We start from the raw sequence: 19,304 nt of genomic DNA, 5'->3' as shown, positions 1-19,304 counted from the left end.
CTAATATAATGGACAGACTTGTCAAACTTGTGTTGATTTGGAAAGAATCCAAATCAAATCAGGATACAGCAGAGAGCTGATTTTTTTCTATACTTTCAACTTTCTTTTCAAGGACAGAAAAGGTCATTCTCAGTCTGCAGAAATCTCTTATTTTCTTCTGTTATTTTGGTTAAGGGAACTTTTTATGAGAGAAAGCAGCTAACAGATAGAGCACCTGTGAACTTCCCAGATCAGAGTTAAACGGATGTTTAATTCATTATCGTTCTAATCTGTTTTAGATTAGAATGACCTTTTCTTGGCTTCATATTAAAGTTCCCTTCTTGAAAAATTAATGTTTTCCTCCATGTTGCATGTATTGATTATTAGTGGCTGGATAGTTGCTGGTATTTATTCATAATTAAAAATGCAGTAGGCAAGAAAGCAGAATCTGAAGGCATATGGCATCTCTTTTTCACTGCGTTTTGATTTAACCCTTATAAACACGTAAACAGAGGAACTGTCCTTAAAAATCTGTCAGAAAAGAGGTGTGGAGAAAATAGTTATCAGTAGGTCTCAGATGTTGGGGTAAATCACCTCAGAAGTGCAGCTGATGGAGTATGCTCAGTTACTTTGCCATGGCTTTGGGCAGTCGCTCAATGAGCGTGCAGCTTGGACCACAATGGTTTCTGCACTCAGCCCACCCAGGAACTAGCTTTGTTCTGGCTTTCAGTGCTGAAAAAAATCCCCTTTTCCTTCTGTATTTTTGCAATGTTACGTAAGCTGGACTTGAACAGCCAAATATTAGATAGATTAGAAAGAAGCAATTAAGCTTAGAAAGAGTTCTGTAGATTGTACTGGGTGACGGAAGATGTCGGTATTGATTTTCTGCCACTTTCATGTCTGACCTTTTGGATTCCAGCAGATGCTCTTAAGAGGATTTTGCTTGTACCAAATTAAAGATATCACAGCACAATTGCTGCCTCATATTAGGAGAACTGGGTGAGCTCTTGGGCTCTGTCAGTGCAGTCTTATCGTATGTAGGAATGTTGCTGTTACTTGATGTAATGTGGTTCCATAGACAAAACCAGCTGAGAAGCCATTTATGAAAAAGCATTAATTGTGATAAATGTGGTTATCATTCACTTTGTTTTGTACACAAGTCATATAATTATAAGCTTTGGTTTGTAAAATTGATGACATGCAAGGGGATTAAAACATACCACAAGCTTTGATAAAGCAACACTTCAAATGAAGCAAACCATTAAAAATATGCATAAAGATTTAGCAACATTGTTAGTGATGAAATTAGAAGGAAAAAACATAAAACATTTTTCTTTGTTTAGCATCTTCTGGCAATATCCAGGCACAGAACTCTCGTTTGAGCATCCTTTGCTGTGCCCCTGTCTGTAGGAAACAAATGTGTTGGCTGGAGTGACTGAACATGGTTAAAAGGCTTTTGTCTGACTTCAGCAAGGTTTTTACCACAGGATGGAGCTTGGTTTGGCAAAATGATTGTATTTTTATTTGATGCCCATCCTGCAACAATAAAAGGGAAAATCCTCATAATTATTAGCACAGTTAGAGGCAACAAGGCATTGGTATGTAGTCTTTGCCTGGTGATAACCCTGTGGTGAGCTCTAGGAATTGGGAGAGACCTCTGAAGATCACCTGGTCCTCACAGTTCTTCCTGGAAAGGTCAGCACTAAGACTGCCCAGATTTGAGATTTTACTGTTCCGTATGGATCGGATCCATTGGAGATTTCTCTTTGCAAGACTGAGCAGGGCCTGGTGTCTTCCTGGATCCCTTTCTGTTACAGGAATTCAGCAGGATGGTGGATCATTTTAGCTACTGAGTAGCATCTTTGAATCTGATTTCTGAAGTTAGGTTTATGCTGCCATATCTTTGTGTGTACATGTGCATGCGTGTAAACATGAAGTAGAAAACGCATTTCCATCCGATTTTGCAAAGAATCTGAGATCTCAGTGTCTTTAAGTTTGAAATACTTTTTCAGTACTAGAGGATCTAATAAATGCTTTGGAAGAGGAAAAGACCTCAGCATGATTTGTGGAGAATCCACACTTGAAACTCAGACCCAGACGAAATCAGACTTACTGCAGTGTATTATCAACCATAGATAAGCTGGAATGCTGCTAATCTGTCTACTATTATCAGCAATATTGCAGCTGTTGTTGCTTTTTAGCACAAATGATGAGCGTGTTCAGAAATGCTAATGTCACTTAGGTCTCCATGATTCTTCCAGCTAAAAAAAAAAGTGTTGTGCAACATGCAGTTTCCATGACACTGAGCATTTCTTTTTTGTTTATTCCCTCAAGGCAGCTGGAGCTTCTTTCAGCTAAAAAAGGAAAACTTTTGGCTGGGCAGAGACGGCTTAAGGCTAGATGAGAACTGAATAATCCAAGAAAATGAAGCCTTTGAAAACAAAAAGCATACACACACACACACACACACACACACACACACACCAGAGAGTAGTCATACACAAGAAATCTGTTTCCTTTACTGAATTCATTGAGCCTACTGCTAATGCTGGAATCTCTCTGTTTCCGTCCAGCACCTTATGCCACCATTTGTCTCTCCCTTCTGATCTTTTTTTCTGCTTGCGTAGGATCCTTGGTCCTCCAGGTAACTTCTCCTTCATGAGGATTAAGTGAAGAGCTTTGCACCCGTAGTTTGATGGAAACCTAAAATCGGATATAAAGTCATTAATGTTTTAATTGTATATATATGAAGGAATTAATTATCTATTTATCTATCTATATATCTCTCTATCTATATGAATATGTATAGATTCCTTTCTTCCACGCTTGCCCTGAAGTATTTTTAATCTACATCATCCTGCTGATTTTTTTTGAATTATTACTTTTTTTTGAGGAAGCCTGACGATGTTGTGGATGCACCTTATTTTCTCTGCACATTTCTAAGAACAGTTGCATCCATGAATGATGCAGGGCTTTTTCCCTCCTCTCCCCCTCCACCCCTAGGAAAAATTTAAATTCAAGTCTATTTCTCATTTAGGACTGACTGTTTCTATGGGCTTCAAACCTGCTGAGGAATTCTATCAGACTCTTGGCCAGAAAACACTGTGCAAAAAAGGAATTCCTGTGTGGTGGAGAGACTGGGTTTATTGAAAGATGCCAGAAGTAGTAATATTTTCCATTTTTTTCCCCCATTATTTCTGACAATGGTAACAGAATGATTTTTTTGAAAACAATTGTAAACTTACGCTTGTGCCTGTTTGTGATTAATCAACTGAAGAAGCCAAGCAGTGTAATTCCTTGTGTTTCTCATAAAAAAGTACTCTGGTCAAGCCCTGTAGGATGAATTCCATTTAATGACTGTGCAGTGGGTTATGGTAACAGGGAGAAGTGGAGCGTTATTCTTGTTGGCATCTGAAGTGTTTTCCATCAGTGAATCAGACTTCTTGGGCAGAGGCACACAAACCAGAAGCGTTTCAGACCTTAGCCTCTCTCAGATACCTCTTCAATGGCCAGATATTCAAGTGCTTGTGGCGTATCATTTCAAAGCACATGAAGGAAGGCTAGCAGTGATGGGTCCCTGGAGCTATAAAAAGATAGGAAATTTGCATGAGAAGGTTTAATGGTCTGGAAAGTCACAGTAAAATGGAATCGGCATGAAGGTCTGTAAAGAAAACTTTTCATGAGTGTTTTCTACAGTAGGCACTGCTCGGAGCAAATGCATCAACTGTGAAAACTCAGCGCACCTACTGATCTTAAAATGCAGCGTACAGCTTCCTTGATGGGGCAAACATGCAGTGTTCCTGGGTTTTGAGGCATTGATGTACATTTAAGTAACTGGGTTATTGATATGGAAGTAGAATGGCTCGCAATTTCAACCTATTGTGGAGCGGTTCCGGAGTGTTCTGGAGAGGAAGAAAATTGGAAGGGAATGTATTAATTTCAGTTCAAAGTACGATTCTACTCCCATTTGCTTTTCTTTTTTGTCCCACACACACACACACACACACAAAAAAAGGTTTTAATAATATAAGCTGAAACAGAAAAGAGAAAATACAGGAAGAATAAAGTTTTGGAAAATTAGGCAAGAAATCGGTATTGGCAATCATAATAAAAATCTCTGTAGAAAAAGAGTTGTTACGATGAACAGCCAGAGCCAGGGAAACTGAAATTGAGACATCTGATCCGAACGTACAAGCGCACAGAGCTCAGTGAGCGAGTCGCCCCACAATCCAATGCCATAGTGAAAGTTACATATATCACAGGTGGTGTCCAATTTTCTTGCTCCCCAGTGCCTCAGCCAACTAAATTGGCAATTTTACCAGGCCAAAAGCTAACTGCACGAACAAGTCTGTAGAGCTTGACAAGCTCTACAGCAGCTTCTAACACAAATGAATAGCTACCAGTCAATTGGCAGCGGGTTGTCTTGAGGTGAAATCAATCCTCAAGCCCCCTTTCACAGAATCACAGAATTGTAGGAGCTGGAAGGGACCTCCAGAGATCATCGAATCCAGCGTCCCTGGACCTCTTGGAAGGCTGCTGGGCATAAAAATTGAGATGGGTTCCAGTGTGGCATTGGGGTTCAGGAGTGGTTTGTGGTCTGCTTCAGGGTTATGAGTTCTGCAGGGGTTAAAAGACTCTTTGTTTTGTTTAGGGTGGTGCTGTAAGGGTCAGATGTAAGAGCTTGATTTTCCAAAGAGTGTAATTATATTCGACACTTCTGTGTCAAGGAAATTACACTGAGGAGGTATGAACATCTTTAGATGCCTGCTAGAAGGAAATGAAATGCTGAATATCAACTGCAAGTTTTCTTTAAATCAGAATTGTTTTCTAGTGGAAGCATATGACTGGACTATTTCAGGCAGACCAGTAAAGGCTTCTCCTGCTTATCATTTGACAATGGTAAACATCCAGTGGAAAAAAAAAAAAAAAAAAAAAAGTTTTATACATATCTAAGTTTAATACACATCTGAGTAAACCTTTTTGTCTTCCGCTATTAAACATTTCTTTTCTACAGCAAGACATTCTTCTATTCCATCTTGCACGGATTGAAATGAGTGGTGGTGTTGGGGTAGATAAGTTTTTCTTCATTATAAGCAGGCCCACGTTAGACTTCTCACAAAACATTGGTGAAAAGCCCCCTTCTTAATATGAGTATCCAAGCAAAAATGTGCGTCCAACATTGTCAACTTTTAAGTGAGTGCTCTGCCTGGAAATAGTTTTCAAATCGCTAGAGTAAATAATCCTACAGATATATGCACAAGAGTTAGTTTTAATGGCAAAAAAACTAATTAAGTGATTTTATGAGTTCCAGTTAAAAGTAATTATACAGTTGAAAGTGCTTTAAGGAAGTTAATGAGACAGACAAATCTGATAACAAATTACTGTCTCATCATTAGCTTCCTTTACAGTTAATTCAATCCTATCATTGCAGGACACTACTCTGCGATGCGTTGGGTTCCAGTGGGCCCAGCTCTGTCCCTGCGCCCATCCATCTCTCTCCATGTGGAGCAGGGGCAGAGTTCATCCATTCAAATGAGTATGAGTGGTGAGAAATGTGCTGTTTCAAAAAAGTGAGGGTGGCGTTAGGAAACCAGCAGCTCTGACTGGAATCAGTGAGCTATTTCCTTCTGATTTCACTATGTTATTTGTCCTGATACCAAAACGTGTGCCTCAATGTGAAATTCTGCCATAAAGCTGAGAATACGTATGCAAAAGTATTTGCATGTCCTCAGTAGCATTTTCATTTGTACCCAGTAGCTGAGCGGCTCCTTGTATGTGGGACCTGTTCTGTTTGGAGCCCCATGTCTGCAGGTCATCGTGAAGAGAGAACAAAGGCAGAGTGCTTTTTTCTTTTTACTTCTATTTTTTCAACCTGTGATGTTCAATTTATGTAGGGGTCTTCAGGGTAGCTATTTCTTCCTCAGCCCCGTAATCACCTGGTGCAGCAAAGCAGTGAAGCAGTGGGGTCGCTGCCCTTGGAAACTCCTTTGCCTGGAAGGAGCGTGGCAGGTGGGATCAAAAAATCAACCAAATAACAATCTGATGTTCATGGCCCCGTGAGAGCTGTGGGTTGCTATCACATCTCACAGCTAACAGGAAAGTTTGAAGTAAGGTAACAGGGAAGATGTGACAGAATTGTCACTGTTGTCCCTGCCGGTCTCCTTTTCAGCTCAGAATGAAATGGAAGCTCGCTACACGATACGAATTTGCTGAGATCAATGAGGAATTTGATCAATGTATCTAATCTTTCTGCTTTGGTCTTTCTGCCTTCATAAGGCCAGGAACCTTATAAATAATTAGGTTTGGTGCTAGAGCGCATTAATATTATGAATGCATTCTATTTTTTATTTATTCCTTCCAGTTCAGTGGATGATGTATGGACTGTTCATATGAGGGAAAAGAATGTGATATAAGAAAATATTAAAACAAATGATACGTGCTTAGAAATACTGAGATTGATAGCAGAGATGTTAGTAAATCGTACCTTTTATTCAGTGAAATCTGCCCTTCTCACTATCTTTATAGCACCTAGCAAATAAACCAGAAATGAAGGCATCATTACTTGTGTCCATAGATACTGCAGTGAAATGGCTATAGAAGTGTCTGCTTTTAAGCTACATCTTTTTTTCCCTTGATTCATTTTTCATTTTCCTTTCTTTTTGTTGGGGTGGAGGGGTGGAGAGAAGGGTGGTAACAGCATGTTTTTAAGCAGACTCTGAAGATACAACAACTATATAGAATAGTTTCACAAGAGCAAGAGAACAAGTTGAATTTTTTTTTACAATGCTAAAAATATGATTTTGCCTTTATTTTTTTGGCACTGGGAAAGAAAAAAAAATGCTTTACAAACATATATATATATATATTATTATTATTATTATTATTATTATTGTTGATTTTTTTTCTTTTTTTTTGTGAAGCATGCATGCTGTAGAACATCAGTCAGGTCTAATGTGGTCAAATCCAGAGGTTCAGACTAGAGCAGCCTGATCCTCCCTGGGAGGACTGTACCAGTAAATACTCTGGAAGAAGGGGGTTGTTTCTGTAATACATTTTACTTTGCAGTGCCTGCCTGCCTGACCCTTTTATGTCTACAGTAAATGTAAAATGGCTTGCTGCAGTAGAGCATGCTCACATTTCTTGTGAGGTAAGAATATTCACTGTGGCAACCAGAGCGATGTAGGTGGGGTTTTATAATTTCACATTCTTACACTTTTTCCTGCTTAACCTTTCTACAGACTGTAGACCTATGAGACTTAAATGTATGTAGCACTACATAAAAACATCCTCCCGAGCAAGGGATCCTGTCAACTTCCTGAAGTTATCCATGGGAAGCAATAAATACTTGTGTTACTTTCCTCCTTTCTTCCTGTCCGTGCAATGGCAGCAGAAGGTCCATCCTGCTGTTGCAGGCAACACCTCTGCAGATGGAGCCTGCTCTTTGCACCATTTGTCAGATGCTTGCAGCAGCGTTTGCACTTAAGGCTTAAGGATTTGGAGAGTGGAGAAGATGGATTTAGAGAAAGAAAGCCAGCTGAGAGATGTGAGCACTTATTAGAGATCTTTCATATCAATTATCAAAGATGGCTCCAGTGAATTATAGCCACAGGCTTTCAGATAATAAGCCTTTCAGGAAAAAAATAATGAAACTAAGTGACACTCAGTTCTGAGTTCCACAACTGAGATGAATCATAATTCAGTGTTCTTTTTAAAACTTCCAGTATGGCTTGCAAATTTTTTTGGAAGGAATTGAGACTAAGCCCGGTAATAGTTAGCCATTTTAAATGCTTTTGGCCACTGCTTTACTTCTGGCATGTTCCTTTCCAGCTAGTTGCTGTCATTTCCATCTGCAATCCATAGCCTGCTGCTATCAAGGTCCAGGGACTGTCATCTCTTACTGTCAGTTTTTGGGCAGCTGTCTCTCATTGAAATTCATAGCGCTAGCAAAAGCCTCCTCTTCCAAGGAAGTGCTCCCTTCCAAGTCAATACAAATGGTTTAACAAGCAGAGAATCTGTCTGCATTCTCCTTTTTCCATTCCCCGTTCATCCTTTGAAACATGAACCTTAAAAAAAATCAACCCAGGTGTTTGGAGTGGTGGTTCAGTATTGTTTCCTGCAGGTTGGCATAAAATATGTAATTTTCATCTGGTGGTCATAGGGGATAATGTGAAGAGAGCACTTCGTGTTTCATGATTGCTTCAAATGCAAGGCAAAATTTTGGAAAAATACCCACTGTTAGTATTTCTTTAGCAATTCTTTGTCACAGTAGTACTTTGTTTCAGATTGATTCCCCCGTCCACAATCAGTGATTCTTTTTGCCTATGTTTAGATCACAAAGAATGTATTTCACCAGTGAGGTTCTCCTGCAGCAACTAGTGATTGTGCTGGTGTTCATCTGGATCCTCTTGTTGTCTTCTGCCAGTGTTTAAGCCATTCTTCTAGGCAGTACATGCTGTCTTTGTATGTATCCCGTTTACTTCATGTTGTTCAGCAAATCAAGTGAAGGTTAGTAGTTGAATAGAAACTTCTCCTGCCAACCAAATACTGTACAGCAGCCGATGATACAGGTGATAAAAAGAGTTGGAGAGGAGAGTACAGCTGGAAAGGCTTTGGAAGCTGTGAAAAGGACAGGGCAGGCAATGCATGACCTGGGCCTGAGGGATGACTGAATACTGCAGAAGAGTTTTGTTCAGACAAAGATGTTGTGATACGGTGTATACAATTATGAATGACCCAGACAACAGGAATTATAAAATGGATGTTTGTGACCTCTTCCAATATGAGAATAAATAGAATGTCTGTTGGGCTTCTAAGCAAAGTGAAGAATAGAGTAGTCTTCAGTTAAAGGTCACTTTACCTTTGTTATACACAACAAGACTTTACTAGGTTCAAGAAGTGGATCTGATCCAGTACAGTCATTTGTGTATTCCTGACATCCACTATTTATTGGCTTTGAAAGTACAAATCTTGTCATAAAGAAACCCTGTCTTTTCTTCTCCTGTGTCCACGATCAAACTCTGCTGTTGTTTCTTCTCTGTGTTTACTTGCATCTATTTTAGATGATACTGAAATATAAAATGAGCCCTCCCCATCAAAGAACTCCAGGTACGATGAGATTTTATTATTTTGCAGTACAACTTTCACAGGGTTCTCATGCCTGTGTTCCATTTGGGGTCCATTGTGCATATCAGCTACAATTGCACAGATCCCATTCAGGTTATGTTCTGCTGTATAAGCGTTTCAAAAATGGTGCTTTATTTCAAGAGGAACACCAACAATATTATATAATTTTATTTAAGTTACTGGCCTACATCAGTATGACTTGCAGAATTCTGCCTGAGAACATGTTGTGAGATCTTTGTACGAGAGAAATGATTGTTTATTTCTCTACTCTTAGAATCCATCATATTTTTTGTTTTAATTTTCAAGTATCATAGGCACTATGATCCCCCGAAGCCACAGTTTTCTCCTTTGTTGTGTTCTAAAAACCAGTACAAGTATACATAGGGTCCCGTTGCAGATTGTGAGAAGTACTTTCGAGTTGTATCAAGGGAGTCTCTGCCCTTTGAGGCTTTTGATATGTTTTCTCTACTGCTTTCTTTAATGCAGGCATCTTAGTAATGCTTGAAGTGATTCAAAACCTACAGTTTTGTGTTGCTATTACTAAAAACTAATGGCAGAGTCTCCAGGATAGGTTTCCATACAACACAGATGTATTTCAAAGTGTAAAATATTTATATTTTACAGTGTTAGCTGCAGCTGGGGCTTCAGCATGCAGTTCTAAGACTTGTCAAAAGCAGAAAAGCAGGAGGCTTTTCACTGAAGTCGACATGTTTAATGTGTAACTGGTGCTCAACTAATTTGAGATGACAGACCATTTCCATGCTCTTTCAGAACTTGCCATGTTGTCATCAATGCATTCAGGAAAGGAAAAATATTGCTTGTATAGTACTTGTTCATAAGTAATAAGCAAGGTTGTTTTAAATGCTTTTGCTAAAGTATGGTAAATGGAGATGTGGGTCTTTCCTTCTAATGCTGGATGACAGAGCTTTGGAAGATATTCATTAACTCTCAGCTACGAAAGAACTCATCATGTTCTCATGTGTTTCTGTGCTCAGAGAGGCACAGTTGAGGTTTTTCATTTCCTTTTTTAAGAAGCACGCTTCATTGTGAAAGTCTGCTAACTCAATTATTGGAGTTTGTGTCTTTGTGATCATTCTGCTTAGGCATGTCACCTCCCAGGTCATCTGAACAGCGAGTCTTTGGTAGAAACTAACTGGAAAATAACCTTCAGCACGATAAATATTTGTATTTGGAAAGGACCTGAGGAAATCCATCTGTAGTCTAATGTCTGACAGAGCCCTGAGGGGAGCAGGCAACTGAATAGCAAATTGAAGTGTGCAAATCCTGAGCCTCTCAGCAGATACAGTAAATATGTGCAATGTAACACAGCAAATATGCGAAGGCTTTTAGTTATGGGAGTGTGTAAATGTTTACAAATATGATTAACTGCAAAGCACAAAATCCATTCGCAGCATCAGAGGAATATACTAAAATTGCTTTTCCATTCCCCCCCAGGATTATGCTGAAAAGAAAAACACGATAGCAAAAGCCCTGGAAGATCTGAAAGCCAACTTCTACTGTGCTCTCTGTGACAAGCAGTACTATAAACACCAGGAGTTTGACAATCACATTAACTCGTACGATCACGCTCACAAGCAGGTAAGAGGAATCTTCTCACTATTTAAACTTCGTTCCAGCAAGAATGTTGACATTTTTGGTTTCAGTGTCCTTCGGGATGGCTTGAAAATCACAGTCATCAGATTTCAGATTCTGGAAAAAAGCAGGCAGTTTTCATAGGAACAAGTTGTAAGTGTTTCACAGCCACAAATTCTGAAACATAAGGAGTGGGGAATTCTCTAAAGGAAATGCAAACAGTTAAATGGTAAAAAGGAACAAGAAATGACAAAAAAAAAAAAAAAAGTAAATGTAGAATTCACTTGTCCTCAGTTTAATTTTGCATGTCAGTAAGTACAGTGGTATATTTAGGAGATTACAGGGAAGCATTTGTGTTGGAACAGGTGCGGATAAGAAGCTTGGCATATTTTTTGGTAAACTTTCTTTTCAGAGCTGCATCTGTGTGAAATGGGCTATAATTTTCCTTAAACGTGCTGAGTTTAAAAAGCCTTCGTAATGAAAAGTTTCTGGCTCAGTCCACAGTGAAATGTGTGTTAGGTGTTAAACATTGGAATTTATAGTTTTACTGCCACATTTTGTCACTGCACCTCCAAGTCCCGTATCCTGCTTTTGTAGCATAAAAGGAAGAGGCAATGCAGTTGTCTCACAAGGCAGCAGCATGCCACTGCAGCCTCATGGTCTGCAGAGTGGTCAGCAATGTACTGGTTGATGTTGCCAAAAGGATACGTAATGGTACAACCATACAGGAAGTTTCCACTTAGTCCAATTAGCTGGTAATTATCCTTTATCTTTGTTTTTATCTGGTGCAGCCATAAGGTTCTGGATAAGAATCGATTGCTTTTCATTCTAATTGAATCTCCTGCAGTTTCTTTCAGATGCTATCAGCTTTAGATTTTGTGAGTTTTAGATTCATTGTTGAGAACTACAAAGCTGCAGACCTCATCAGCTGTAGGAATGTATGAGAAACTGGAGGGAAAGCTATATTAGAAATTAGAAGGAACTTCATTGCATCCTGGAGATGCTTATTATGAGTTGTAAATATTTTGACTTGAAATACAGCTGGAACTGGTCCTTCAGGCACCATCACACAATATCACCTCATTTATGGAAGGCAGGGGAAAAAGTGATGGGCAGACTCTTCCCCACGTGAACTCTCTTAGGAATTTCAGGCTACTCTGAAACACTTCCAAATAATGAGAACCTGAAGATTGCAGTAATTGCTCCTCTACCTATTCAGTATTGATGAAAATGTACTTTGAAACTGAGGTCAGGTATTACTTCAGTGTTTCACACGGCTGCTTCTCTTTTTAATTGCTTTAGACAGGAGATGCTGGCACTGCAGCAGCAGCATTTGGAGGAGTGTGGCAGTTCCTGTACCTTTTGAGTGGTGTCTTGGGGTGTCAGTGTTTGCATGTGTCATCTTAGCTGGTGAAATTCAGTAAACCACCCTCTTCCTATGTCAGATAATCACAACTCCCCTCTTTTTGGTGGGAAATCAGACAAAGGTGGCCACTTCTCCAGCAGGACAAGTTGTATGGGTGCTTGTTTGGACAAAGAGAACATTTTCTGTAATATTGTTAGAAAATAAGGCTATCAATTCCTGAGTTAAGATGTTAAGTCAGGTTTAACCCTTCTGGAGCATTTTCTTTTGTGGCTTTGATTGCTGTTACAAAAGCTAGTCTTTCCTCTTCCTGTATTTCAGTGAAAAAGGAGGCAGGCAGCAAATGGCTGCAGTGTGGCCTCTCTCTGATTTTCAAGGGTTTAACACCAAGTCTCTATTTGTGAGCAACCTCATTCTGCTAGAGCCATTTGCAGATGCTGCTGTAAGGATACTCTGATTTTGCTGTGGACATTCCTAACTCAGTGGCAGAAGTTTTCCAGCAGTTTACTGTGGGAGATGAACAGATGATCTGGGTTTTGCCTCTTACTTTTCTCTAACTTTCCCATTCAGTCACACATTTCTACTAATAGTGAGCAGGTAGGGGGAAGTGCTTATTAAAAAAATGAAAGTTTCCTGTGCTCCCAGAATAACTTTAACATGCAGTCAGTTCTGTTTTTCTGCTCCCAGCACAGTGTCCCTCATATAATCAAGTGGCTGAAATCTCTGTCCACCTGATTTCATCCCAGCCTTTCTGAAAAGCCTTATTTAATCCTAACCAAGCATTCTGTTGTCACGCATGTCAGCCATGCAGTAGTTCCTCAGAGAAAGTGTTCATCACATCTGTATCTCAATTTTAGTGTCCTTATTTTTCTAAAAATTCACAGATTTCTAGCACAGTAAATAACCAGGATTAAAATACAAAACTTAATAATAAACTGTAAAATTGCCTTTTGGATTGGGAACCCCATGCTGCCAGGAATTGCTTGTGCTTTGATTTGTTGTCTAATATCGCTTCTGCACTCATATAGATCCATCCAACCAGACCAGAAATAAAGGATAGGGCAAAATTAATTTTATTGCCTAGAAGCTGGAGGAGTTCAGACCAGTATGTAGGGTTCTGCACATGCCTCCTTCCCTCTTTCAGTGCTTTCTTGGTCTTAGATTTGACAGTATGGTTGGGAGACTAATATCTCCAGCCTTTAAGAAATACTCCTGGAAAAGCAACTTGAAAAGTGGTAATGAAGAAGAATGAACTTCTCTGTTTGCTTTGAAAGCCTGGACCAAAAGAAAATAAAATTGAATATAGGTGTCTTTATATTGCTCTGGGCCCAATTTGGATAGAAATGTGACAAAGGCTGAACCTGTATTATCCAGTCTACTAATGAGAGAATTCCTATTTGATAATGGTGATCTAAAATAATGGATTGCGGTTTTGAGACCCATCTGAAGACTCAAAAGCATCTGTATGATTTTATGCATTTTCTTAAGCATTTGGAAGCATACAAAGAGCTTTCTGAAGTGCTGTATTCACACAGGATAGGAAAAAAATGCTGCCCATGCTTCTTGAAATGCTGCTGTTTTGATAAACGTGGCAGAGCAGTGAGTGTAAAGCTGTGAATGACCTTCGTCTTTTCGTAGCCCTTCGGAGGCAATGAGTTGTTTTGTCCTGTCGGCGGATCACACAGCTGGGTTTCCTGCATCCATCATTCCTCAAGAGGCTTGTTGCTGCCAGAACAAAGTGCTTTTATTCTTGAATGTGAAAGTCTTCCTCTCCATCCCAGACCTGATTTATCACCTAACATCATGGCAGCACACCCGGGTTTGATGTACTTTCCTCTCCCTGCACTGTTTTTCTATGTATCAGAACAAAAATGCTGCTCTGAAAGAGTCCCAGTGTGTTTGCATCTACGTATGCAAATACAATCAGTTAAGTAAATTTTTAGCAGGAAACTTTTCCCACAGAATCAGAGGTCGTGTTGCAAACTCTCTCCCTGTATGAAAATGTTCTTCTCGCTCTAAAAATGTATTTAAAATTTTATGGAGGTACTAAAGTAGAAATTATGGAGGAAGACTAAATTACTAGACACCATTGTTTTGTATCTCAGCCACAGTGTACATCTTTCTTTACTCATTTTTCTTCTTTGCACAGTTTTAGAGGTTAATACCAAGAAGATCGGAGGACATTAATCTGCAGCCCATCAGAAATCTGACCTTTGATCATCTTGAGTGCATGATCCTCACAATAGATGTTCCATTTGCCTATGCAACACGTGTAGCTCTCTTCAGTTGTATGGAAATTTCAGATAGGAAATCCCAAACAAAAGCTGCTTGAAAGAATGTCTTAGTTCTTGGAGTGCTCATGGGGACCACAGGAAATGGGGCGGGTGGATGGTTGGCAGTGGAAGCGGTGTCCTGGTAAAGAGTGATCTTAATATGCCTCGCTGTTCTTTATTCTCTGTAACTTCAAAAAACAGAAGTACCTGACAGAAATAGGGCTTTTTTGTCCCTTAGTTGGCCAGCGTTCCCATCTGTTTGTGTTGGGTTAGGAAGAACGTAATTTAAATAGGTGAAAACATGGATTGCAGCAGCTCAGTCCCCTCAGCTACTGAAAAGAAAGATGTTTACTGGGAGGCAGTAGTATTTTAAGTTGCTTTGTCGAGGCTGCTCTTTGCAGGCTGAGTTGCACTGAAGTTATTTGGATCAGACTAAGACAACACATTATATACCATCTTAGAAGCACAGAAACAATAATTCTCCAGAAGATGTCTTCTTCCAGAGCAATGTGTCAAAAAAGAGCTTTATTCTAGTACAGAACAAAGCCTTAAGAGCTTCAAGAGACATTCTTAGGAGTTACTCACAAGCAAAACAAGCATGTTATATGTATGTGACAAAACTCGTTGCTGCTGGCGGTAGCAGTGCGTTTGCTTGGATCGTAGTGCACACTGAGCCCAGCCAGAAGGAGATGTTTAAGATAGCAGAGCAGACAAGAAGGTCATGGGGGAGTGTTCATGGCTATCAACATCCCCGAGTGATGAAAGAAATCCCTTCTTTGATCACCTGCTGGGCCCACATGGAACAGAAGAAGGCTTGGATCTCCAGGTGCCAACCCAGTGGTCTGGGGGCTGAGGAACAAAGCCCCTTTCCTGCAGCACTTAGTGCAATATCTTTTCCTTTCCTTGCGAGTGCAGTACGTTGCTTGTGCTTTCTCTGCTGCGTGCCCAATGAACCATCAGTCTGGGAATCAGTCAGGATTCTCGTGGCCAGACTTCCAGGAATGGAGAAATTTTGTGTTTCTTCCCTTAGTTCAGCTGTTCTCTCAGGTGAGAAGACAGTGATATCTCTGTGTGCCTTTATGGGCAATCTTAACTTTTCTCAAAGTGGAGCAGGCATAAAATAGGATTAAAATGATTTTACTTGAGTATTTGGCTCTTTCTAAATGTTATTTCCCACTCACAGAACATACTTTTTCATTTTTGCCTGGATTGAATTTTTTCCCTTAGGAAAAGATGCTTATCTTTTCATTTCTTTTTAAGTATGAAGGGAACACCAACAGACATTCATCTGTGTGTTCTTATAGATACATGTGCATTTGGAGCCCACACACAACCACAAAACACCTCCTCCTTTTCCAGAAATAGGAACATAAAGGAGAATCGCTGCTGTGTGGAAGTATGAGAAGGTACTCACAGCATAACACCCGAGAGGATTGTCCAAGGGGACTGTCTTGTGGCTGACTGGCTAAGAGGGGAGCTGCTCCTGCAGAGCCCTGCTGTGCTGTGAGTGTCCTCGGGGCTGTGCTGCTGGCATTGGGTGCCTGGGGCAGGGCAGCGCCTGGGTGCCAGCTGGGATGGCGGAGCCTGTCTGCAAGCTAAGGAGGTGATGTCTGAGAGTTAGCTGGCAATGGCTGAATTTATTTGAGGAGGAACTTGCTATGCTGTTTCCTGAATGAAAGAAAAAGCTGATTTATTTTCCTTCCTGTTTTTATTTTACCCGTAAAATTTAATTCTAGGAATCGGCTCCTCAACAAGTTTCACTGTTAGGGAATATGTAGGCACTCTTCAGCTCCAAACATGTACTGACACTTTAGATCAGAGTATTCTTCATTCAATACTGCAGAATTCAGTCTTGTTTCTAATCAGCCTTCTGTTTCTTATCTACCAAAGAAAATGTGTTTAAATATAATAACTGTTGACAATTACAACTTTTTTTTTTTTTTTTTTTTTTTTTTTTTAATTACAAGGAAATTCTATACTGCAGTTGACTTATTTTTCCCAAAGAGGTGTTTTAGAACAAACATAATTACTATAGAAAAACATATACTCTGCCTGGTCCCATAGATAGTTTACAAACAAAATATTAACGCCCATGTGCTGGTACTCGTGGTTCCACCAGAAGCCCTTTCCTTAATACAGAGCTAGCCCTACTCAGCTGTAGCCCCTTCTGAGCTTAGAAACTTGGTGTTTACTCTCATTTCTTTCATTTTTTCTGTCTTGAATTACTGCATCCTCTGTCCTTTTCAATATCCCTGTCAGTCCTTCCGCTGTTAAATAACTGATAGAATATCTCTGTGCAAAATAAACACAAATATAATTCATCCACCCATTGCCCAAGTGTCATCCTCAGGTGTGTCTGCAGAGGTGTGTCACTGAGATCGCTGTTAAATGTCCTGGTGCAGTCTCTGCCAGATGTGCTTCGGATTCCATCATATATTGGCTTTTGAACTTTTAGTTACTTTAATTTTTTTATAACATAAAACCTGTGCACTGGGAATCTAGGTTGTCTAAAAGAAACCACAGAGGGAGATACAGTGAAATATGATTTACTCAAGGCATTCTGTGCATTTTTCTCACTAGCATGCATTTCTGCTGTTGTGTGGTTCACTATGTTATTGAAAGTCATACTTATATATTTTAGTTGAGCTTCATCAACATTCAGTTGAATTTCATCAGTGCATGAAACGGTCTGTATGTAAACCAGCTGAAGTCAAGGCAAGTTTTAAACTTAGCTTTACTGTATCAGTATTTATCAGGTTTCTGCTATTTAGCCAGTGTTGTTACAAAAGAAAATTCTTTTTTCTATTCAGCACGAAGATGAGAATGAAGATAATAATTGAGGCCTGAAAATAGGAAGTGTTACTTATGTGATTCCTGAAGCACCCTGCATATTGTAATGCATACTTTGGCATAAAATATTCCAGATGACAGAAATTATTGAAACCTTGACTTATACAGTTTTTGAGGTCAAATGAGAGCTTTCCTATCACGCGCTTTGTTGTGTCAGGCTGCAGATCAGCCAAGCAATTATCTGGAAGAAAAATATTCTTTTTTTGTTGTCATTCATTCTTGAACAAAATCACTCTCCCAGCGTTATTTAAGTGTTATTATGGCTGCAAAGTTCAAACCAATCAACTTGAATACATTCTCTGTAATTTTCTCAAATTCCAAAGGCAATCTGTCCTGAAATTAATCAAGTAGAATGTAGATTAAGTGTAAGAAAAGAAAAGCATGACAATAATTTGGTTGTTCCTGGTTTTGCGTTGTCAGAGATCAAGGAAAGAATATTATTTACGATGAAGTTCTAAGTTTTCTTAAATGAAAGACAGGTGTACGTTGACAGTAATGTATTAAATTCCAACCTCTCAGGATGACTTGGTTTTGTGAAGTTAACTTCTGCTTTTTGTTTCGTTTTGTTTTGTTTTTTGCTTAGCAGCCTGTGTTTTACATGTGGGAGCTCACTGGGAAGAACCGAGTAACCTTTTCAGTACATGGCGCACTCAATTTGATAGCAATAATTGCATTCTTTGCTGATCCATGCAAAATCAATTCATTTCAGAAAGAGCTTGTTCTTTTTTCAGTTGTGGTTCTGACCCCCTGGTGGGGTCACATTGTGATTTGTGTTGCCTTTTGGAAGGAGATGTGAGTAGACAGGCAGCATGCATGGAAGTGATTCCCCATTTCTTGGAACGATCTAACTGCAGAGCCTGTTCTGTGTGAGCTTCAGCCATTAGTAGGTCTCAATTTTTTTATTTCTCACTTACTGCTACAACTTCAACTGTCTAGCAAAGATCTGAACGACTCACTAAGTTGAACTTTCCCCACCCTCACACAGCACATGAAAATTTTGGAACGAGGGATGGTTTAAGAGAACAGCACTGCGGCTGCTCCTGAGCAGACAGACAGAGCAGACAGCAGCCCTTGTTTAGGGAAGTTTCAAGAGTTGGTGGAAAAGGAAATTAGAAGTGTGCTCCTCCTATCAGTCCTGCTTTGAATTCAGCCCAGCCTCTTCCTTCATTTCAAGGATACCATATGCTGTTATTTGAGAAATAGCCCCTAGTTTCTCTCTAGGCTTTCATCTATGCCTGCTCATGACAAGCATCCTTGTGACAAACCTCAATTATTCTGCAAAGAACCTTTTATTTCCTTCCAAAGACTCCATATGTGGCAGAAGAGTTGTGGTTTGAGATCAGGTTATAGAAAGCGCTACTGTCTTTTGGCTGAATTATTTTTGTTTCTTTATTTTAAGACATTCTGTCTGCTGAAGGCAACGTAAATACAGCCAGGCTTTGTGTCTGTGCCTCTCTTGCGGGCATCCTTCTCTTTCCTTGAAGGAAACAACAGCATGTTGCATCTTTTCTTAAATTAGAACTGACTGAAACCCATGGTACACCATAATATAAATAATGAATAATATTAATTCAAGCTCATTCATTATTCATGCTGCTACTTTTGAATGCCCAGCTTCCTGCTTCTCTCATGCTGCTGTCATCTTGATATGTTAACAGTACCAAGAGTTCATGCAGAAAGTTAGCTCTATGTAACCTGCATTCACTTTTCTGTCACTGGAAGTCAGAGAAATGACAAAAATCTATTAAATGAAAAAAGAAACAGTTTTAATGCTTTTTTTTTTTTTTTTTTTTTTAAATGAATCACCCTTCTTTGCATATATTTTGTATAGCTTTAAAATTCTGTGCTTATACTGACAACTGTATGTTTGCATCTGGTACAGACAGGATCTCACTGTGTTAAATCACTTGTGATCACACAGAGATGTATTAGCCTACGAGTTCCATGAGGGAGAGAACTGGACTCAACAAGAATGTTGAGAAGGGAAGGGCTCCAGCAGTACCAGCTGTTAAAAGATAACTATTGGAGACTCCCTTAGGGATCAGCTCATCCCTTCACCCCAGATGTGCACGTTCCTCCCTGCCATTATTGGTGTCCCTCTCTAGCTGTAAGAAGCAACCATT

At 39.6% G+C, this 19,304-nt stretch overlaps 1 protein-coding gene across 1 annotated transcript in view; it reads left to right on the top strand.

The window, feature by feature from the left end:
* Positions 1-19,304, top strand: part of ZNF804A (zinc finger protein 804A) — a 137,368-nt gene that overhangs the window by 92,675 nt on the left and 25,389 nt on the right. The window contains exon 2 of the mRNA XM_052675962.1: positions 10,558-10,701. Coding sequence (XP_052531922.1) covers positions 10,558-10,701 — 144 coding nt within the window. The remainder of the gene's footprint in view (positions 1-10,557; positions 10,702-19,304) is intronic.

The sequence above is a fragment of the Tympanuchus pallidicinctus genome, unplaced genomic scaffold, assembly GCF_026119805.1.
Source record: "Tympanuchus pallidicinctus isolate F22 unplaced genomic scaffold, pur_lepc_1.0 scaffold15, whole genome shotgun sequence".
Taxonomy (NCBI): Eukaryota; Metazoa; Chordata; class Aves; order Galliformes; family Phasianidae; genus Tympanuchus; species Tympanuchus pallidicinctus.
The sequence above is the reverse complement of the archived record's forward strand: the minus strand, read 5'-3'. Positions and strand labels throughout refer to the sequence as shown.